Source organism: Poecile atricapillus, chromosome 22, assembly GCF_030490865.1.
Source record: "Poecile atricapillus isolate bPoeAtr1 chromosome 22, bPoeAtr1.hap1, whole genome shotgun sequence".
In the NCBI taxonomy this organism is placed as follows: Eukaryota; Metazoa; Chordata; class Aves; order Passeriformes; family Paridae; genus Poecile; species Poecile atricapillus.
Window position 1 is genome coordinate 1,682,114 of NC_081270.1, and position 23,257 is coordinate 1,705,370.

General features: G+C 57.2%; 1 protein-coding gene across 1 annotated transcript in view; it reads left to right on the forward strand.

The window, feature by feature from the left end:
• The first annotated feature begins 18,079 nt into the window (after window positions 1-18,079).
• The window catches only part of AGRN (agrin), a 101,347-nt gene continuing 96,169 nt past the window's right edge, over window positions 18,080-23,257 (forward strand). Inside the window, 1 exon segment of the mRNA XM_058855444.1 lies at window positions 18,080-18,709. Within this exon segment, the coding sequence (XP_058711427.1) occupies window positions 18,176-18,709 (534 nt within the window). The 5' untranslated portion in view covers window positions 18,080-18,175.

Consider the following 23,257-nt stretch of genomic DNA (forward strand, 5'->3'; position numbering starts at 1 on the left):
CAGAGCTGGGATCAGAGCTGGGATCGGAGCTGGGATCGGAGCTGGGAGCAGAGCTGGGAGCAGAGCTGGGATCAGAGCGGGGATCAGAGCTGGGAACTGAGCTGGGAGCAGAGCTGGGAGCAGAGCTGGGAGCTGGGATCTGAGCTGGGATCAGAGCTGGGAGCTGGGATCAGAGCTGGGAGCAGAGCTGGGAGCAGAGCTGGGAGCAGAGCTGGGAGCAGAGCTGGGAGCAGAGCAGGGATCTGAGCTGGGAGCAGAGCTGGGATCAGAGCCGGGATCAGAGCCGGGATCAGAGCCGGGAGCTGAGCCGGGAGCTGAGCCGGGAGCTGAGCCGGGATCTGAGCCGGGATCTGAGCAGGGATCTGAGCAGGGATCAGAGCTGGGATCTGAGCTGGGATCTGAGCTGGGATCTGAGCAGGGAGCTGAGCCGGGATCAGAGCCGGGATCAGAGCCGGGAGCTGAGCCGGGAGCTGAGCCGGGAGCTGAGCCGGGAGCAGAGCCGGGATCGGAGCAGGGATCGGAGCTGGGATCGGAGCTGGGATCGGAGCTGGGATCGGAGCTGGGAGCAGAGCTGGGAGCAGAGCTGGGAGCAGAGCTGGGAGCTGAGCAGGGATCAGAGCTGGGAACTGAGCTGGGATCAGAGCGGGGAGCAGAGCTGGGAGCTGAGCAGGGATCTGAGCAGGGAGCTGAGCTGGGATCTGAACTGGGAGCAGAGCTGGGAGCTGAGCCCGGGCTGTCCCCACACCCTCCCAAAGATGTTTTCCCTGCCTGCAGCGCTCCAGAGCGGGACTGGAGAGGCTCCATGGATTTTCCTGGTGCCTGGACAGGGCTTTCCTTGCCCTGCCTTTGTGGCCAGCAAAGGTTTGCAGCCTCAGGCTGGCCTGGATGGGAATTACTCCATGATTTCTGTCCTCAGACAGGAATAACTCCTGGATTTCCCTCCTAGGGTGGGAATAACCCCTGGATTCCTCTCCTAGGATGGGAATGACCCCTGGATTTCCCTCCTGGGGTGGGAATAACCCCTGGATTTCCCTCCTGGGGTGGGAATAACCCCTGGATTTCCCTCCTGGGGTGGGAATAACCCCTGGATTTCCCTCCTGGGGTGGGAATAACCCCTGGATTTCCCCCCAGACTGTGGCCAGACAAGCCCCTGCCCCCCATGGGCTGAGTGAGGGGTGCAGGGGGTGTGACCTGGATGAAATTTGGACTTTAAACTGTTCCCAGACCTCAAGGATCCCAGGAAATCCAGGCATTCCAGCATAAATCAGTGTCAGGGTAAAGCAGAGTGAGGAAAGGGAGTCCTATTTATTTTTTGCTTTCATTTTTTTCCCCTTTCTCTAAGAGCTTTCCCTCTATTCCATGGGGGCATCATTCCACGAGCTCGGCACCGGCCTTGGCAGCTGGAGCGTGAAGTGGAAAGGAAAGAGCTTTTCCCAAGGGCTCTGCGGCAGCGAGGAGAAAATTTCCTGGAGAAATCCCGGGAGACAGCCAGGGAATGTGATGGAGAGGGGCACCAGCTGCTGCCTGACACCCCCGAGGTGTCACCAGGGAGGGTGGGAGCACCTGACCGTGAACTGGAAGATCTTTAAGATCCCTCCCAAGCCAGATTTTCCCAGGATTTTATGATTTTCTGTCTTTTTGCACAGCTTTTTACCTGCCCTCCTCTAGGACAAAGGAATGCGGGAACCCTCGGGAACGTGGGACCTTTCCCGCATGGAATTTGTGCTCCCACTCGGAGATGAGGAGGGATCTGGCTCTCCTGGGGCTCAGAGGGAAGGACAGAACTCTGAATCCCAACTCCAGGGGCTGGAAAAGCTGAGCCCCTCTGTCCCTTGGAGCAGAAGGAATCACCATTCCTGCCCTGCAGTGACCGGGAAATTGGGAACACCGGGGGTCACCGGGCTGCTTTACTGGGGGGATCAGCCACTGCTTCCCAGCCCTGATCCCAGTGATCCCAGTGACCCCAGTGACCCCACAAATCCCAGTGACCCCACTGATCCCAGTGACCCCACTGACCCCACTGATCCCAGTGACCCCACTGAACCCAATGATCCCAGTGACCCACTGATCCCACTGATCCCTGACCCCAGTGATCCCACTGATCCCAGTGATCCCAGTGACCCCACTGATCCCACTGACCCCACAAATCCCACTGACCCAGTGACCCCACTGAACCCAATGATCCCAGTGACCCACTGATCCCCGCTGACCCCACTGATCCCACTGACCCCACAAATCTCACTGATCCACTGACCCCACTGATGCAGTGATCCCCTGACCCCACTGACCCCACTGATCCCCAGTGACCCCAGTGACCCCACTGACCCCTGACCCCACTGACCCCACTGACCCCTGACCCCACTGACCCCACTGATCACTGACCTCACTGACCCCAGTAAACCCACTGATCCCAGTGACCCCCTGACCCCAGTGACCCCACTGATCCCAGTGACCCCCTGACCCCAATGACCCCAGTGACCCCACTGATCCCAGTGACCCCCTGCCCCCCCTGCCCCCCCTGGCCCCCCCACCGGCTCCGTGGATGTGGTAGAATCTGGGAATCCCCTGTTTTGGAGGAGGGGTTGGGTTTGGGGTGGGGGAGGCAGAGCTGGACCAGTCCAGCATCTCTGAGAGCTGGGGAGCGGCACCTGGGGGGGCTCCCTGGAGAGGGAAACTCTGGGGAGACTCTGGAGCCTCTCCTGGTGCCTAAAAGGGGCTGAAAACCAAAGGGAGTCCCCGTTTCCCAGGGGCAGATGGAGCCAGGATGTGGGGAGGGGGTTTAAAGGACAAGAGGAGGGATTTCGATGGGTTTCAGGAAGGAATTCCTCTCTGTGAGGCGGGCAGGTGCTGGCACGGGTTATTCCATGGATACCCCAGCCCTGGAAGTGTCCAAGGCCAGGCTGGATGGGGCTTGCAGCAGCCTGGGATGGTGGTAGCGGCTCTGGGATGGGATCAGGGGATGTTTAAGGCCCCTTCCAACCCATCCCATCCCTTTGCCCACACACAGCTGGGATGAAGGAACCGAACGGGAGCTGGGGATTGGAAGCCAAGCCCAATTCCAGCCGGGAATCCCTCCCCAGCAGCTTCCCAAGGCTGGAGCCCTGCTCGGAGGGTCCAACAGTAGCACTGGCAGAGCTCTCCGAGCATTCCCGGCCTGCCCTGCCCTCCCTGGGGAGCCATCCATGTCGGGAACATGTGGAATTCCCTGCTCCATGTGCCCTGCAGATGCCTGGAGCACGTGGAGGGGATGATTCCAAAGCCAGGGGACCCAAAGAAATAAATGCATTAATTAAATTAATGATGAAAAAGCTTTAATCAGCCCTCCCTCTCCCAGGCTTTGATGCTTTCCTCAGCCTTTGGGGTTCTGAGGGATCAGGCTTGGAAAATGTCAGGAAGGCCCGAGGGTTTGTGGAATTGGATATCCTGGCTCCTGCTGTGGGGAAGGATGGAGAAATCCTGGAGGCTCCATCCCAGGGCGCTCTGGCACCCTCAGGGATCTGCAGGTGAGACAGGGAGTGGGAAGGGATCCACAGGGATCAATCCAACCTTTATCCCTGCACAGACTTCCCCAAATTCCTCCCCGTGCATCTCTGGCAGCCTCAGGAATGTTCCCGTTCCTTGGAGAGCCTGCCCAGTGCCCCAGCACCCTCAGGGGGAGAATTCCCTAAAATCCACCCCAGCCTCCCGAGCAGAGCTCCAGCCATTCCCTGGATCCCGTCCCTGTCACAGAGCTCCGGGATCGGAGCTGTCCTGTCCCGAGGGAGCCGCTCCAGGGGCGCACACGCCAACATCTGGGAGCCAGGGGCTGCTCCAGCTCCCGGGAAGGCGCCCCGCGGCTCCATGGAGCGGGAACAATCCCGCTTTTTATGGAAACACACGGCTGACATCTGGGGGAACAGGAAACAGCGTTGTCCCAGCAACGGCGTGTCCCCGCTCCATGGGAATGCCGCGGGATCGCCGGAGCTCGGGAATTCAAAGCCCACGGCGCCTGATGGATGGGCCGGGCTCCGTGGGGAGGATGGGATTAATCAGCACCATTTTTCCATCGTTTTTCCTCATCCCACACCTGCTTTTTCACATTTTTCCCTCTATTTTCTGGCTGCTCTCCATTTCCTCTTCTCTGATCCCTTGTGGGATCTCGGGGCCTCATCCCCGTGCCAGGGGAGGAGAGGAGGGTGGGAAACCGTGGCTTTTCCTTGGGAATGGGGCTGGAATGCCGATGGCAAAGGGATTCTTTAGGCCAAACATCCCGCGTTTTGCAGCCCAGCTTTGGGCAGGCACGTGGAATCATGGAACGCTTTGGGCTGGAAGGGACCTTGGGATCCGCTCCTGCCGCCTCTTCCTCACCTCCCGCCACCCCGGGCTGCTCCGGCCGGCCTGGGACACTCCCTGGGACATCCATTCCAGAGCCTCCCCACCCTCCCAGGGGAGGATTTATTCCCAAAATCCCATCCAAACCCCTCTGTCAGTCTGACACCCTGGGAGCTTGAAGGGGTTGGAAATCGGGAAGTGCAGGACCTGCCCCGTGTCCCGGCCACCCTCGCACGTTTGGGCTTCCCGGGGGCTCTTTGGGAATGGGAATGCTGAAATTGGGAAGTGCAGGACCTGTCCCGTGTCCTGGCCACCCTCGCAGGTTTGGGCTTCCCGGGGACTCTTTGGGAATGGGAATGCTGCCGCTGGATCCCATCCCTCGCGGGTGGCTGCTCCAGCTCCTCGAATTCCTTCCCAGAGCGCTTCCCGCTGTTCGGGCCAGATCAATTCCCGAATTCCCGGAGCTCAGCCGTGTCCCGCCCGTGCCCCAGGAGCGCCCGGGGGCTCTGGGATGCGGAGCCCGGGCCCTCCCCGCGGCTTCCCGTCCCTGCCGATGTCTCAATAACGCCGGGGACGAGCTAAACCCGCAGCCCCGTGCGCTCCAAAACTGGATTTACAGCCGCCTTTCTCCAGGCTGAGGAGGAGGAACAATCCCCAGGGCTGTAGCGTGGGTCCGTGCCGGGCAGGGGTCCCGGGAAGGGGCTCTGGGGACGGTCCCGCGGTGTCACCGCCCCGTCCCTCGGGGCTCCGGGCAGCCGCGGGCCGCTCGTGCCCTCTGCCGGTCCCTTCTTCCCGGTGCGGCTCCGGGGCTGGATCCTCATGGATCTGCGGTTCCCGGAGTTTTTAACCCCCTCGGTTCAGGCCTGGCCCTGCAGGAGTCTGGCAGAGCAGCGCGGGGTCAGGGATGCTCCGGACCGGGATCGCGGCTGGATCGGGATGCAGTGGGAAAGCCGAATGGCAGAATCCTGGAATGGTTTGGATGGAAGGGACCTTCAATCCCATCCCATTCCACCATCCCAGGGTGCTCCAAGCCCTGTCCTTGGGCACTTCCAGGGATGCGACAATTCGGGGCAACCTTTTCCCGTGTCTCATCACCCTCACAGGGGAAAGTTTCCTTCCTCTCATTTATCCCAAACCTCCCAATCCACGATCGTGTGATTATCCTATGGATCTGTTGGAGCTGCCTTTTCCCAACCCTCCTGCTCCGGGATGGGGAGGGAGATGCTCGTGCCGAGCCCAAACTTCCCCGCTCGCTCCCCTCCCCACGCTGCCCTCCCCGGGCTCCCGGTGCTGTCCCCAGCTGCCTTCCCGAGGCTCCCTCTGCTGCTCCACCGCTTTTTTCCAGGAGCGGCAGCGTTTCCCTGCGCTTTTCCTGGATCTGCAGAGCAGTTTCCATCCACCAGAGGCCACTTTCCTCTCGCGTTTGCTGCTGCGGCTCCAGGGAAACTTTGGGAAGAGGAACCCGCCGGGGACAGCTGGGATGTTTTTCCCAATTCGTGGCTTGTTGGGATTTTCCTGTCCAGCTCCTTCCCAGCTTTTCCTCACTGCTTCTTGCCAGGAAGAGAGGAATTGGTAAGGAATTCTCTGGAGGTTTTTTGGGATTGTATCTCCAGCCCTTATCTCCTGAGAGAATTCCTCTGGCCTCGCAGGAAGCCAGGTGGGAGCAGAGCCCCGCAGGTTTGCATCCCACCTCCGGTGTCAGCAGATCCAGCGTCTCCTGCCAAGGGAAAACCTCACCCCGGAATTCCAGAGTGGTCTGGGTTGGGAGGGACCTGAAATCCCATCCCACTGCAGTCCCTGCCGCTGCACACTTCCAGAAGGATCTGGGCAGTGTCCCCCAGGATGAGCCTGCAGAGAGCTCAGAGCAGATCCCAGATCCACAGCCGTCCTTCCCAAGCTTTCCCATTCCATGAATCCCGCTGTGCCCTGCTGGAATGACCCGGGAAGGAGGGCAGTCACCCCTCCAAGCGGCTTTGGGCCCAGGGAGTGCCGGGGGAAAGGACAGGACCAGAAATCCCAGTGGGAAAACTTCCCAGCCTCGGGGGCCAGGAAATTCCCCCTGGGCAGTGCCCGAGCCCCGAGCAGAGACCAGAGAGGAGTGGGGACATTCCAGAGGGATGGGGACATTCCAGAGGGATGGGGACACTCCAGAGGGATGGGGACATTCCAGAGGGATGGGGACACTCCAGAGGGATGGGGATATTCCAGAGGGATGGGGACATTCCAGAGGGATTGGGATGTTCCAGAGGGATTGGGATATTCCAGAGGGATGGGGACATTCCAGAGGGATTGGGATATTCCAGACGGATGGGGACATTCCAGAGGGATTGGGATGTTCCAGAGGGATGGGGATGTTCCAGAGGGATAGGGATGTTCCAGAGGGATATTCCAGAGGGATGGGGACATTCCAGAGGGATTGGGATGTTCCAGAGGGATGGGGATGTTCCAGGACGATGAGGGTATTCCAGAGGGATGGGGACATTCCAGAGGGATGAAGGTATTCCAGAGGGATATTCCAGAGGGATGGGGACATTCCAGAGCCAGCTGGGCACTGCTCCATGCCCCGGGCTGGCCCTGCTGAGGTGGGCTCTGCCTGAGCCATCCCGAGATTCCGTGAATCCTGCGGGGGAGCAGAGGGAGCCTGGGCTGCTCTCCCCCTCCTGATCCCTTTCCCTGTCCCAAGTGCCCACCTTCATTCCCTCTCCCAAAGCCCCAGTTTCCCTCTGCACTGCGGGATCCACGGATTTCCCACTCCCTGGGAGCGATGCCCACTCCCAGCTTGGCTGTTCCTGCTTTTCCAGGTTCCTGGGGTTCCGTTCCCCTCAGCCCTGCCGCTGCCAGGGGCTGCAGCCAGCCCTTCACTTTAGCTCCATTAAATCTCCTGGCTCAGCCCTGATCTTTAATTGAGCCTTCCCTGCCTGGCTCCCTCTGGCTCATCCAGCCCTGGGTCACTTCCAGCACTGCAGGGAAGGAAAAGGATGGAGGTGGCACTGGAGAGGGACCCGCCCTCAGTGCGGTGAGCAGTGGGCTGGGAACGCTTCCCTCTGCTGCTGCCTGCCCGGGGCATGGATGGATGATGGATGGATGATGGATGATGGATGGATGGATGATGGATGGATGATGGATGGATGGATGGATGATGGATGATGGATGGATGATGGATGATGGATGATAGATGATGGATGATGGATGATGGATGGATGATGGATGGATGGATGATGGATGGATGGATGGATGGATGGATGGATGGATGGATGGATGATGGATGGATGATGGATGGATGGATGGATGATGGATGGATGGATGATGGATGATGGATGGATGATGGATGATGGATGATGGATGGATGATGGATGATGGATGGATGATGGATGATGGATGGATGGATGGATGGATGATGGATGATGGATGGATGATAGATGGATGATGGATGAATGGATGGATGATGGATGATGGATGGATGGATGGATGATGGATGGATGATGGATGATGGATGGATGATGGATGATGGATGGATGATGGATGATGGATGGATGATGGATGATGGATGGATGATGGATGATGGATGATGGATGGATGATGGATGATGGATGGATGGATGGATGATGGATGATGGATGGATGGATGGATGGATGGATGATGGATGGATGGATGGATGGATGATGGATGGATGATGGATGGATGGATGATGGATGGATGATGGATGGATGATGGATGGATGATGGATGGATGGATGATGGATGATGGATGATGGATGGATGGATGGATGGATGGATGATGGATGGATGATGGATGATGGATGGATGGATGATGGATGATGGATGATGGATGGATGGATGATGGATGGATGATGGATGGATGATGGATGATGGATGGATGGATGATGGATGATGGATGGATGGATGGATGATGGATGGATGGATGATGGATGATGGATGATGGATGGATGGATGATGGATGGATGGATGATGGATGGATGGATGATGGATGGATGGATGATGGATGATGGATGGATGACGGATGATGGATGGATGGATGGATGATGGATGGATGATGGATGATGGATGATGGATGATGGATGGATGGATGGATGATAGATGGATGATGGATGGATGGATGATGGATGATGGATGATGGATGGATGATGGATGGATGGATGATGGATGGATGATGGATGGATGGATGATGGATGGATGGATGGATGGATGGATGATGGATGGATGGATGGATGATGGATGATGGATGGATGGATGATGGATGGATGGATGATGGATGGATGGATGATGGATGATGGATGGATGACGGATGATGGATGGATGGATGATGGATGGATGGATGATGGATGGATGATGGATGATGGATGATGGATGGATGATGGATGATGGATGGATGGATGGATGGATGGATGGATGGATGATGCATGGATGGATGGATGCATGGATGGATGGAGACCCTGGAAAGGGCACAGGGAAATCCTCCTCGATTGGGATTTCAGGGAGAAGAAATGGATATCGGGGCCAGGGCTCACTGAAAGAGAGGAATGAAGGTGCTTGGGAAAATGGGATCAGGTGACTGATGGCACTGAACAGGTTTCCCAAAAATGCTGTGGCTGCCCCAGGCCAGGCTGGGACAGCAGGAGGTGTCTCTGGAAGGTTGGGCTGGAATGGGATGGTCCTTACGGTCTCTCACAAGCCAAACCATTCCCTGGTTCCATGGAAACAAGAGAGGGGATTTCACCTGCAGAGCTTTCCCTGCTCTGGGGCCTCTCCCCTCAGGCCCCTCTGGCACCTCACACTCGATCCCTTCCCAGCCCAAATCCCAGCCCAGCTCTGGGATTGGGTCCATCCGGAGCATCTCCTTGGCTTTGAGCTCTGGGAGAAGGGGAAGGGGCGGAAATGCTGCTCCCACCCCCTGCCCAACCCCTGCTCTGTGCTGGCCTGGCCCACCCAAACTGTGAGAAAACCAGTCCAGGAAGGACCAAGCCAGCTTTAAACTGGTTTCTGAGCGGGGTGGAGCAGGATGTCGGAGGGAGGCAAGGGTTTCTGTGCAGCCAGCCTGGTTTGGCCATGTTTGCTACAAAAAACAGAACCAGAATTAATATTTGTGCCCTGCCAGCCATTCCCAGGCTGAGCTGAGCCCTGCTCTGCTGCCCTGGGAGCAGCAGGAGCCGCCTGCCCCTTCCCGTGGAGGTTCCTGGAGCACTCCTGATTTCCAGCAGGGGATTGGATGGACCCGGCTGTGAAGCCAGCAGAGAGAAGGAGCTGCTTGCAGCAAATCCTGCCTGACGGGACTGGGAGCAAGCCCTGGGCAAGGCTCTGGTCCCAGGCTGAGCTTTGATTTGAGCTCAGCCAGGGCAGCTTCCTTCCCTTTCCTCCTGCCCATCAAATCCTCTGGATTCAAACTTCTGCCTCTTCCACTTTGGAATGTTTCCCTTTCTTTTTTTTTCCCTTCTTGACCATCCCACGAACGGGAAGGGATCGCTCCCAGGCACGACAGAGTCCTATTCCTGATCACAGAAAGGTTTGGGCTGGAAAGGGCTTTTAAGGCCATCCCATTCCCATGGGCAGGGACACCTTCCATCATCCCAGGGTGCTCCAACCTGGCCTTGGGATCTCCCAGGGATGGAGCAGCCGGAGTTTTCCAAGGAAATCTGTTCCAGTGCCTCCCCAACCTCACCTAAAGCTCTTTTAGGCCTGGAATGGGGGAAAAGGAGCCAGGATCCCTCCTTGGAGTGGGAGCAGCGGCTGCAATCAGCTCCTCCACCCCCAGCTCTGCCTCCAGAGCCTCCCCCCTGCCCAAATCGCCCCCTTTGCCGCGGTGCCAGGGGTGCCCCCAGCCCCAGGCTGTGAATGGTGCCACTGTCGCTGCCCGTGCTGAGGAGCTGCTCCGCTCCCAGCCCGGCTCTCCAGCCGGGATTATGTGTCTGGACAAGCCCTCGGCAGCTGTTTTCCAGCTCTTGCCTAACAAAGAGCACTTTCATGGCTCCAGGAAAAGAGCAGGACCGGGCTTTGCAGCTGAGCCGGGGGCAGAGGGGCTCAGAGCCCCCTGCGCTGCCCCTCGGGGGGTGTGGGTGCTCAGGCTGGCACCCAGGGGCAGGGACAGGCTCTGTGTCCCTGGAATTCCCCTCCCTGCCTGCCCCAAAGCATTCCCAAGCTTTCCTGGACGCTGCACCAGCCCCACTTTTCGCTGCTAAAGCCGAGCCCAGCCCGCCCGGGGCTGGGAAATTGGGGTTTTTCCTGGTGGGCTCAGCTTTTCCCCCTCCCCTCTCCCCACCTCCCGTTGCCCCTTTTCCCAGCTGGAACAGCCCGGGAGAGGAGGAGACGAGCCGGTCTGGAGTGCCTGAGTCAGAGCAGCCCTAATGGATGAGGCTGCAGCACTTTGGATAATTGGAAGGCTCTGCCAGGCTGCGCTGCCCTGGCGGAATCCGGAGGCTCCGGCGCTGCCGGCCCCGGCTCCTTGGCTCCTCTCCCGCTCCCTGCAGCAAACCCGGTGGCCTGGCTGGGACTGGGGTGCCTGGCCGGGTGCTTTTAGCTCACTGAGGATTTAGGGCAGGGTTGGGTCCCGACAGAGGTGAGGGGGCTTCCCTTGGGCTGCAGCAGCTGCAGGAAAATTCTCTTCCACAGCCCAGCAAAGGAGTTTTGGAGGGGAAAGGATCAGGGAATCGTGGAATGGGTTGGGTTGGAAGGGACCTTTAAAGGTTGTGCAGTCCCATGGCCCTGCTCTGAGATTTCCCCTGGATTTTTCCCTTCCTCTCCGGCCACTTTTTGTCGGGTCTTCAAAATCTGGATTCAGCGCTTTGCAGTGGATCCAAGAGGGAAAGGAGCAGGGTGCTCTCCTCCATGGATCCATCCCTCCATCCTCTTCCACCTCCAGCTGCAATTCCTTGGCTTTCCCTGCGCCTGCTCCATCCCTGGGAAGGGAATTCCTCCCCAAATCCCTCTCAGCCCCGGCCAGCAGGTGCAGAACCCCTCAGCTCCCGTTTTCCTGCTCCCACTGTCCCAGCGCAGCCTGAGCTGAGCCGGGAGTGAAACTGGGAGCGATTCCCGTGGTTTTGGTGTTCCAGCCTCTCTGGGACATCCATCCATGTGGTTTTAACCGGGAACAAGAGGGAGGCCAGCGCTCAGTGCCTGAGCCAGGGGCGGAATGCCGGGAATCCTGGGCAGGAAGAGGTTAAACCGCGCTCCGTGTGTGTGCGGAATGACGAATGCAGAGCCCAGCTTTGGGCAGATTCAGATCCCGGCAGGATGAAATATTCCCTGGTCATTCCCTGTGTGTGACTCACAAACTGATTCCAGAGAGAAGAAATCTTTTCAAAGCTCTCACTTTCAATGTCTTTTTTATTCTTTCCCCCCCACAGTTCTTTTTTTTTTTTTAATTTTTTTTTTTTTTTTTTTGCCCACGCAGCAGCTGCAGGAAGGGTTTGGGATAAAATTCCACACAAAAGCCTCCATCTCCTGGAGAGCCTGGGCCAATAAATCCTGCTCGGAGGATGAAATGGGCTCAGGGGAGTGTGAAACCACGATTTGGGAGGGCTGAGTCCCTCTGTGCCCACCCCTGGGCATTCCAGTCCTTCTGGGAGAGGCTCCAGCAGCTTCCCAGGGGTTGCCAAGGGCCCTCGGAGGGACTGGGAAAACCTTGGCTCCTTCAATCCTCAAAAAAAAAAAAAAAAAAAAAGGGAGAAAGGGAAAAGCTGGATCCCTGCATGCTCTGAATCTAAATATTTTCTCTTTCAGGTCAAGTTCTGCTTGGTGTTTTCCATCAGGGAGCCCCTGGAAGCTTTGGGAGCCTTTGTGGGGCTGGGCAGTGCCAGGGATGGCTGTGCCCACCCAGGGACCCCCGGCAGGGAGAGCAGGAAGCCAGGAATGCCCTGCCCGTGGGATTTCCCACATCCCCGTGGCTTTACAGCTCGTGGCAGAAGGATTTGCCAGCAGGAGCTGCGGATTCATCCCTGGAATTGTCCAAGGCTGGGCTGGAGCAAGCTGGGCTGGTGGAAGGTGTCCCTGGAATGCAGGGGGTGGGATGGGATCAGCTTTTAGGTCCCTTCCCACCCAAACCATTCCAGGGCTCCCCATTTCTCTGGGACAAGATTCCATGGAAGTATAGGCCCAGGTTCTCAGCTCCTTGGAATAAACTGGAGCCAAATTTGATGTTCCAGGCATCCCAGAGATGGTGACATCCCCCAAATGTCCTTGGTAAGGCATGGCCAGCTGGGAAACCCAAACCCAAACAGCTGGGAACACACTGGGGCAAGCCAGGGAATTCTGGAATTTAACACAGGAAAGGGTTTTGGTGTTTGATTCTAAATATTCTTCATCCCTGCAGCCATGGCTCCCACATCAAATCCTGGGACAACCCAGGGTGGGATGAGAGCAGCCATTGGGGATGTCCAGTTCCAGCCAGACAAAATTCCCAGCACTCCTTCCACAGAACCTGGGCTCAGAAATTCTATGGAATTTAAAGCAGGAGAGGTTTTTGGGGTCTGACTCCAAATATTCTTCATCTCTGCATCCATGACTGCCACATCAAATCCAGGGAATTCTGTGTTGGGATGAGGAGGGACATCCAATTCCATCTGGACAAAATTCCCAGTGCTCCTTACACCCAACATGGGAATTCCTCTGGAATTTAAACCAGGAAAGGCTTTATGTGTTTCATTCCAAATATTCCTCAGCCCCACCGAGGCATCCACGATTCCCACCCCAAATCCCGCTCCATCAGGCTCCGTCTCATCCCCTGAGCCTGCAGGAGCTGAATTTCTCCCTTGCTGGCAATGCAGAAATGCTGTGGCTGCACTTTCCCTGCCCAGCTAATCCCATTTGTCTCCTCGCTGCTCCCAAAATGCCTTTTAAGGATTCCCAGCAATGCAGCAGAGAAATCCATTTGCCGGCACGAGGCAGCCAGGAGGGGAATTTTGATTTCCCAGTTATTAGCGGATGACAAGGTGAGGGAACCGGGGGAAGATTGATCGCCCAGAGAAGCATTTTTACTTTCCCCAATTAATCCTGGCGTGCTGGTAATCAATCCAGGAGCGGGAGGAATCAGGTGGCAGCGCTTCCCTCTGCTGCTGCCTGTCGGGGGGGGGGGATGGATGGAGACGTTTTCCCCTGGAAGTGGCACAGGAAAATCCACTTAGGTTGCGATTTCTGGGAGGAAAAATGGATATCAGGGGCCAGGGCTCTCCTTTCCCTGCACAGAGAGCAGACTGAGGCCATCAATCCACATTAGGGAGGCTCTGTGGCCACATAGAATTCCAGCAGGAGGAATTCCAGCAGCCCCCAGGCGTTTTTGAGGATGGGATTTGATCCTGGGGGATCGTTTGCCCTCAAGTTCACGCTGGGTTTTCCTTCTGCTTCTTTCCCTTTTTCCCCTTTTGATTGTGGTTCAAAGAGTCCTTGTGGGTCACTGGGTGCTTTGGGCCCTGAGCTGGGGTTAAGTTAAACCCTGCTGGAGGTTCAGGGCCACTAAACCCAGCCCTAAAACACCTGTAGGGGCGTGGGGGGCTCTGATCCCCAGGATTTGGGGCCAAAAATCCCAAAAATCCCCGGGTGACCCCAGCCCTTCATCCCATCCCAGGCTGAATTCCTCCCACCCTGTCATTACAGCTCAGAACCCACCGTGGTTTGGAGATTTCTCCTGGAGTCGCAGGAATTTGGGCACATTCAGCACAATTCCCAGCTTTTCCTGCCTCTGGAGCAAAGCCTGGATCCCAGTGCCTCCAGATCTGCCATTCCAGGAGATCAGCTGGGAATTTTTAACCCCGTTTTAACCCAGTTTTTAACCCGATTCAAGGCTGCCAGCCCAATTTGGGGAGGAGAATGCTGAATTCTCAATGTTTTTCCTCCAGGATGTGACAGATCCCTGTGAGTTACTTGATTTTTATTTTTTTTTGGGAAAGGTCCCAGTTTTCCTGTCCCTCAGGAGAGGGCCAGAGTGACCTCCCTTGGATGCTGCAGTGGCAGAGGTGAAACTCCAGAATGTGGGGCTGCTCCCAGCCCTCAGCCCCTCTCTAATGAACAGATTTACTAATTTGGGACTCATTATCCAGGCAGACACTCGGCATCCCAGGGGCAGCTTGTTCCAGCTGCTCCGGAGTGACATCCAGAGGGTTTCTAACAGCGCACAAAAGGAATTTGGCAGTGGCAGGAAGCCACCAGGAGGGATTCAACTTGAAAGAGAAACAGGGAAAGGGGGGAAAAATCACATTAAAACATTTTAGAGTTTAAAGAGATGGAGCAGGGAAGGAAGCAGGGATGAGGAGGTCGGGAATCAGGGATGGGGATGCTGGAAATCTGGGTTTTCCTCACCTTTATTTGCTTCCAAGGCAAATATTTGGCTCTGAGCCCTGAGGGGTTCCTGCCCTGACATGTGGGCAGTGCCAGGCCCTCCCTTCCCTTCTCCCCTTCTCTCCTCTCCACTTATCCCCCACTCCCTCCAAAAAAACCCTTGGAATTCCCACCCAAAATCCTGCAGAAGTGCGAGGAAGCAAACCCTGCCTCAATTCCCTGCGGTTTTTCCAAGATGTTTTGATTTTCCAGAGGCAGATGAAGCCACCTCCAAACACATTCCCGGAAGTTTTCCCCAGCCCAGGTTCACAAGGAAGAGCTGGGACAAACCCCGGTGTTTTGTGTATTTTTGGGAGCTGCTGTTTATTTGTTTTGGGCGCTGATTTGCTGAGGAATTTGCCTCAGTTTTCCCACAGAAACGTCCCAGGATTTTTTGCCTGTTTCTCCTTTTATCAGCTTGAGGTTCAGCAATTCCCTGTGGGAATGTGCTGCTCCCTGCACATTGGCCCTAAAAAGGTGATTTTCTTCTTTTCCTGCCTTTTGGAAAATCCTTGTCCTTCTGAATCCCATGAAACCTCCACAAGCAGAGCCAGCTCCTCACATCTCACCTCCACCAAAAAACCCCTCAAGGCCAAGCAATTCCACTCAAACCACGCCAGATTGGGGCAAAAACATCAAAAAAAAAAAGCTGTGAAATCCATTTTTCTCCTCACATCCCAGCCCTGAAAGCAGATGGAGGGGTGGGGCTAAAAGGAGACAACTCAAACACAGAAAATTGACAAAATCCAGCAGAAATAATTCCTCCCCTCTCCTTCCTTCCAAGATTGTGGAGCAGGGAGTCCCAGCTGGTTCCTTCCACCTCGAGCTGAGCTTGTTCCTGGGATCTCCACTCCAGCAGTGCTCGAGGAATACAATAAAAATTAATTATTAAAACAGCAGGATAAAAAAAAAAAATATCAGCTGCCAGGGCACTGAAATATTTTTAGCTGATTGCTGGAGTTTATAACAACAACAGAAATGGAGTCATGGAGCTCCTCTGTGAGGATTTGTGAGGCCTGGGCTGGGCTTTGAGGGATGGAGGCTTCCCAGTGCCCCTCATCCAAAAATCTGGGGGTTTTGGGAGGTTTTTTAGTAAGAAAATCAGATTATGTGGGTTTTCTTCAGGTCACTTCATCCTGGAACTTCTTCAGGGGAAGTTTTGGGTGGTAAAACCTGGGATGTGAGGCCTGTGGGGCCTGGGCTGGGCTTTGAGGGATGGAGGCTTCCCAGTGCCCCTCATCCAAAAATTTGGGGGTTTTTGGGAGGTTTTTTGGTAAGAAAATTGGATTTCTTCAGGTCACTTCATCCTGGAACTTCTTCAGGGGAAGTTTTGAGTGGAAAAACCTGGGATGTGAGGCCTGTGGGGCCAGGGCTGGGCTTTGAGGGATGGAGGCTTCCTCATCCAAAAATCCAGGCTTTTGGGGAAGGTTTCTGATGAAAAATGAGAATTGTCTTTGGGTTGTTTAATCCTTCAGCTTCTTGGGGTTTTATAGTATGGGGAATTCTGGCAAATTTTGAAGTTATTCCTGAGCAGGAGGACCTGAGCAGGCTCTGGGCCACTTTTTTGGTGAAAATGATTTCTTTTAAGCCATCCCTGATGGAGATTTTATCTCTGAGGTGATAAAACCCTGCCTGCTTTGGATCAGCAGCTTCCCTCAGTGCTGAGCTGGGAAATTCAGATTTGTGGGGGAGAAATGGAAGTTTTGAGTGGAAAAACCTGGGATGTGAGGCCTGTGGGGCCTGGGCTGGGCTTTGAGGGATGGAGGCTTCCCAGTGCCCCTCATCCAAAAACTCCAGGCTTTTGGGGAAGGTTTCTGATGAAAAATGAGAATTGTCTTTGGGTTGTTTCATCCTTCAACTCCTTGGGGTTTTACAGTGTGGGGAATTCTGGCAAATTTTGAAGTTATTCCTGAGCAGGAGGGCCTGAGCAGGCTCTGCTCATTTTTTTCGTGAAAATGATCTCCTGAAGCCATCCCTGATGGAGATTTTATAAAACCCTGCCTGCTTTGGATCAGCACCTTCCCTCAATGCTGAGCTGGGGAATTCAGATTTCTGGGGGAGAAATGGAAGTTTTGAGTGGGAAGAGAGCAGGAGAAGCCGTGGGGGTTACAAGAAGAGCCCCAAATGTCTGTGGGAACACCTGGGTTAAGAAAGGAAATGTCCAGGGTGCGTTCCCTGCAAACCCCCCAGGATTTGGGATATTTCCAGGCAGATTTATGGGCTCTCTGGCGCTCCATCCTCTTCAGGGACAAACTTTGGAACACTCAGCAAGATTCATTTATTTCTACATATTAAATAAACGAGAGAAGGAGAGGAAAAGGAGTGTGACACCCACGGGGGCAAGCAGCGGGGCGAGATTGAGATAAGGAATTATTTGGGAATTTAGGGAAGGGCGGGAGCTCACAGGGCAGGATGCTGCTGTGGATCAGAGCTCGCTGATGCCAGGAGGGACACGGGGACACCTCATGTGTCACATCCTCCACTGGCAGGTGGCACCGGCGTGGCTGAGCCTCGCCCTGGCAGCGGGAGCTGGGCCTGGCTCACACTCGGGGGAATTTTTAGGGCCAGCAGGTGAAACCACCCGGTAAAGCACCCCTGGGGGCTCGCTGATCTATGGAGGGCAGAAACAACATCCCTCCCCCGGTGCCACTTCACTTTTCATTCTGTATCTGCCCTAATTGCTGGGGACAGCTGGGGAAATGGCCCTGCAGCCCCCGAGGGGAGCGGGGCCGCGAGGTCACGGTGCTGCGGGGACAGAGCCGCGTTCCCCGCGATCCGGAAGGTCAGGAAAGGGTGCCTTGGGATGGGATTTCAGCTCTGGCCCGGTTCCGTGGGTGGCTCTGTCACGGCTGGGGCACAGCGATGTCCCCAGGGTGGGTCACTCGTGGAGGGCGCGCCCGTGGGGTCCCCACGGGGCAGGACCAGCCCTGCCTCAGTTTCCCCGCGGGGTAAAGCCGGGATCATCCTTGGTGCCGGCCCCGGGGGTGGAACTGGGGGTGGCAGGGAGGGAAATGGCGGGGTGCCCCTCGGGGGTGCGGGGTGGAGGGGACAGGGCTGGGGACAGCTCGGGGTGGGGGTGACAGGGAGGGCAATGCCGGGTGCCACCCCGCTTTGAGCACCTCGGGGGTGCGGGCGGAGCGGGGACAGCCCCGAGCAGGGCTGGGGACAGCCCCGAGCAGGGCTGGGGACAGCCGCCACCCGGAGTGGGGGTGCCGGGGAGGGACAGAGCCTGTCTCTGCGCATCCCGGGGGTGCGGGCTGCGGGGAGGGACACGCCGCGACAGGGCTGGGGACAGCTGCCACTCACGGCGAGGGGGTGGCGGGGCCGGCTGCGGTCCCTACACCTTTAAAAGTCTCCTCACGTTGCGGCGCTGATTATCCATTAACCGAGGCGAGCTCCCCTTCCTGGGGGCGGCGTTCGCAGCGAGCGCTGCCAGCAGGGCGGGCGGGCGGCCGCGCTGCCTTCCTCCCTTCCTTTCTCCCTTCTCCCTCCCTCCTCTCCCCCCTAACCCCCGCTGCCTCCTTATCAGCAATTCAGATTGCATGCAAATCTGCGCGCTTTCTTCCAGGGCCACGGCAGCGAGCGCCGAGCGCTTCTCGGCGGCTTCGGGGAGCCAGATCTCCACCTCCTCCTCCTCCTCCTCCTCCTCCTCCTCCTCCTCCTCCTCCTCCTGGGATTTTCCTCCTTCTCCCCTCCCCTGCTCTCCCCTCCCCTCGCTGCCTCCCTCCCTCCCTCCTCTCTTTCTTTCCTCCTTTTCACCTCCTGGAACAAAAGTGGCCCTTTCGGCTGCGCCAGCGCTGCCTGCGAGCGGGGCCGCTTTGTCTGCGGGGCACCGGCACCGGCACCGGCACCGGCTCCGGGCCGCCCCCGGCACCGGGCCCATGGGCACCCCGCGGGCGGCCGCTGCCCGGCCGCTGCCGGCGCTGCTGGCCCTGGCAATGGCACTGGGACTGGGATTGGCGAGCTGCCCCGAGCGGGAGCTGGAGCGCAGGGAGGAGGAGGCCAACGTGGTGCTCACGGGCACGGTGGAGGAGATCATGAACGTGGACCCGGTGCACCACACCTACTCCTGCAAGGTAAAAACGCGGGGGCAACTTTCGCCCCGCGCCGCTTTTGGGGTGGAATCGGGGGTTTTTAGGCTGCGGAGCGGCTCCCGCAGCTGTGGCCGGGGTTGTGCGGGGGGGGTGGGGAATCTCCAGAGGTTGCTTTTTATGGACATTTCCCTCTTTGGCTTTGGCGTGATGCGGAGCTGCCTCCCAACTTTCCGTGCCTGGCTGCCGGGAAGGTGCTGGGAGCCGCTCCTGCCTCCAGCCGCGGCTCGCTGTTTACTTTAGCAGCATCTCGAGTTCCTGCAGCCCGAGCTATTGTTTAACCACCAACCTGGCCTCGGGCTCTGGGGCTTTTTTATCTCCCCCCGAAGCTGAGAGACGCTCAAGTCCCGAGCAACCTGAAATCCCATCCGCCCGCTTGACAGAAAACGTGCCGGATGCCTTAACCCTTGCCGGGGCAGGGTTCTCGCTTGCAAGGACACGCTCTTCCCTTGCCTTTTCCTCTTCCCCCCGTTGCCCTCTTCCTCCCCAAAATTCCTTTTTCTGCCTGCGGCTGGTGCCGAGCAGGGCCGGGGGCGATGCTTTGGTGGCAGAGGGAAAGGTGAACTTTCCCCGCGGTGCTCTGGAGCATCCCCCGAGCATCCCCCAGCCCCTGCCCGCTCCCAGCGCCCCCCGACCCATCTGCAGCTCGGCGAGGAGCCCCCCAGGCGAGAGCAGGCACCGTCTGTTTGCGGAGTGTCTGGCACATCCTGGGTGCTCCGCGGAGAATTAATGAGCTGCTGCCAGCAGCCGCTGGCCTGTGGGGCACAGATGGATGTGGCCACCTGAGGCCGGCGCGAGGTTGCCACAGGAGGTGGCCCAGCGGTGCTGGTGGCGAGGCAGAAATGCCAGGGTGAGAAATAAATCCCTTTTCTCCCGCTGCAGACTCACAGCGAGGTGTCTGCCTGGCAGAAAATCATCTTGCAGCAGCAGGGCAGGACTCTGGGATGGGGAGAGCTGGGATGGGGAGAGCTGGGATGGGGAGAGCTGGGATAGGAAAAGCTGGGATGGGAAAAGCTGGGATGGGAAAAGCTGGGATGGGAAGAGCTGGGATGGGAAAAGCTGGGATGGGAAAAGCTGGGATGGGAAAAGCTGGGATAGGAAAAGCTGGGATGGGGAAAGCTGGGATGGGGAAAGCTGGGATGGGGAAAGCTGGGTTGGAAAAGCTGGGATGGGGAAAGCTGGGATAGGAAAAGCTGGGATGGGGAAAGCTGGGATGGGAAAAACTGGGATAGGAAAAGCTGGGATGGGAAAAGCTGGGATGGGAAAAGCTGGGATGGGGAAAGCTGGGATGGGGAAAGCTGGGATGGGGAAAGCTGGGATGGGAAAAGCTGGGATGGGGAAAGCTGGGATGGGAAAAGCTGGGATGGGGAAAGCTGGGATGGGGAAAGCTGGGATAGGAAGAGCTGGGATAGGAAGAGCTGGGATAGGAAGAGCTGGGATAGGAAGAGCTGGGATAGGAAAAGCTGGGATAGGAAAAGCTGGGATAGGAAAAGCTGGGATGGGAAAAGCTGGGATGGGGAAAGCTGGGATGGGGAAAGCTGGGATAGGAAAAGCTGCCTGCTCAGCAGCTCTGCCTCTGCAAGGTGCAGTCCAGCCCCAGTTGGAGCAGCCAGGATTGGAATGGGGCTGCCCGTGGTGGCTTCCTGTGAAGCACGATCTGAATTCCTTAAACCGGGGAGGGAATCTCTTCCCTGCCTTTCCCTGAGCAGTGCCCGGGAGAGGTTTGTGCTGCTTGCTCTGGAGTCTGGGATTTTGCTCCTGCCCACTCCTGGTCTCAAAAGAGCACAGAAGGGCCAGGATGTTCTCCTGAGAGACCATTCCAGCCCTGGAGCCGTGTAAAAGTGAAAGCAGGAAAGCTTTCATCCCATCCCATCCCATCCCATGGATCCCATCCCATCCCATGGATCCCATCCCATCCCGGCACAGCTGTGACATTCAGGAATTTTCACAGGACAGTGGTTCCCTGTCCCTTTCCCTGCCCATCAGCCCGTGCTGTGCCATTTTTAGTGGCATTTCATGGTGTCTTTGCAGGGAAAAAAAAGCTTTGGAATGGGATTTGGGGTGTCCCAAGGACCTGGAAGCAGATAAATCCCCCGTCACTGCAATGACTTGGGGATGTGCAGCTCTGCAGCAGCTCTTGGCTTCTTGCCCTCCTCAGATCTCCCAAAGTCTTGGAATTGTGTGGATTTTGCTGGGTTGGCCATCCCTGTGGTTTATTTTGTTGTTTTGTTTTGGTTTTGTTTTAAAACCAAAAAATTTAACCTAAATTCCAAGAGCAATTTGGGATTAAACCTGACCCCTGGCTCCTGCTGTCCTTGCACTGCCCCTGAGGAGCTGGGAGAAATCCAGGATCTTGTGCCGAGGAAATTCCTGCCCCAATTGCTGCTCTCGCTGCTCCCCAGACCCCGCGGTTATCTCCTGTCGGGCTCTTCCTTATCAGCAGAGGAAAGGCGAGGGCGCAGCGGGTGTGGGGAGTTCCCTGGAGCCCACACCCAAAATCCCGAGTATTCCTGGAGCTGGGTGGTCCGGGAGGGAGCGGGCACGTGGGGATCTGTGAATTCCTTGCTGGGGCATTGTTCTTCCCAGCTCGGCTCCAAACCCTCCCAGCTGAGGGCTTCCATAGGCGCAGATAAGCACCGGCAGAAATGTGAAGTTCATGTTAGATAAACACCCCGAAATAGCTGCCAGCCCTTCCCGTGCTGCCAGGGGAGCTGCGGAGAGGAGGAACAGGCTGCCAGAATTCCCAAAAAGCGGCTGCTCTGCTCTTTTTCCGAGGGATTTGACATTCCTGACTGCAGTTTCTGACTTTTCCCCCAAGCTGCTGCCGCTCCTCTGTGCTGGCATTGTCCCTTCCTGCTCCCAGGGCCCCCGAAGTGCCTTTTCTGGGCTGTCCCGATGTGTAGCTGCTGTTTAAGAGGATAAATCCAGGTTCTCTGAGCGCCATAGGAAGCGTGGAAAAGGATGTGGATCCTGTTCCGGACAATGGAGCACGGATTTTGGGGGGGTTTTGTGGGAACCGCTGGGTCCGGGGGAACGGGCAGGGAAAAGGCACCGAGAGAGATAAAAAGGGGAGAGGGAAGGGTTGGAAGCAGAGCTGATTCTGGCTTTTATCTCCCAAAATTTCACCCGTTCGGTGCGTCCCATCCCGAGTGACAGCTCCTCCAGAGGGGACTTTGCTCCTCCCCCGGCTTCACAAAACCAAAGCTGGCAATTCCCGCCGCCTTTTCCTGGCAGGAATGTTCCTGTACAGGTGCTGTCCCCTTCCTTCCCTATTTTGGGATGCAACGCCCTGACACGTTGGAAAATCCTTTTATTTCTGGGGTTTTAAATTTCTTTTCCTGCCTTTAAAACACCCCCGTGCGAGGATTTGCCTGGATAAAGTTGTGGCCGCTCTTCCTCTGCCCCCGCGGAGTTTAAAATCCAGCGTTTTCTGCTCTCCCCGGAAAAACAGAGCGCTCCAGGGCAGGGTCCTCCTCCAAACAGGTCCCAGCCCAATCTTTTTCTTTCTCTGCCTTCCTTTTCCCCCCGATGCTCGCTGCCGCCGGTGAGTCAGCGGTGACAAAGTCTTAATTGTGGCGCTCTGATGAATGGGATGCCCTGCAGGTAATTGCCGGGGCTCTGGTGCCTGCACATCCATTCATTAGGGTGGGGAGGAGGCCGCCGGACTCTGATGTTTCTCGGGGAGTGCTGTGGCCTGGCTCGGAGCTGCCTGAGCGCAGCAGCCACGCCAATTAACGCCAATTAACGCCAATTCCCATCTGCCGCAGAGCTGGGGGAGAATTCACCTTTTTCCCCCCCAAAACGCGAGGTGTGAAAATGCCCCGCACGCTCCTTTCAGCGCCAGCCTCGGGCTGCGTTTTCTGCTGCTGGAGGAGCTTTCCCCCCCTTTTTTTCTCCTTTGTCTGGCTGGGTTTTTGCCCTGCTTTGCTGCTCGCCTCCTCCGGAGCCTGCCCTGCGGCTGGAGCAGCAGCAGCAGCAGGAGGTGGGGCTGCGGGAAGGTGTCTTGACTTGACTGCGGGGAGAGAGCGGCTCCAGCCCGGGGAGGAGGCTGGGGAGCAGCTGGGGAGGCAGGAGCGCTCTGGGAGCGCAGGACTCTGTCCTTCTCACCTTCCCCGAGCTCACCCGGGCTGTCCCGAGCGGCTCCCCGTGGGATCAGGGCCAGGGAGGCTCTTCCAGCCTCCTTCAGGGAGTCCTGGAATGGTTTGGGTGGGGAAGGAACCGCAAGGAGCAGGGTCCGACTCTCGGCCCTGCACAAAAATCCCACCTGGGCATCCCTGGGAGCAGCTGGGGAATCCCAGTGCCCCACCACCCTCTGGGGGAAGGAAAGTTCCTGATCCCACCAGGGCATCCCTGGGAGCACCGGGGGGAATCCCAGTGCCCCATCACCCTCTGGGGAAAGGAAAGTTCCTGATCTCCATCCTGGCACAGCTCCAGATGTTCCTTCAGGTCCTGTCCCTGCTCCCAGAGCAGAAATCAGAGCTGCCCCCCCTGAGGAAGTTGGAGCCTCTCAAGACCCTCTCATTCCATAATATC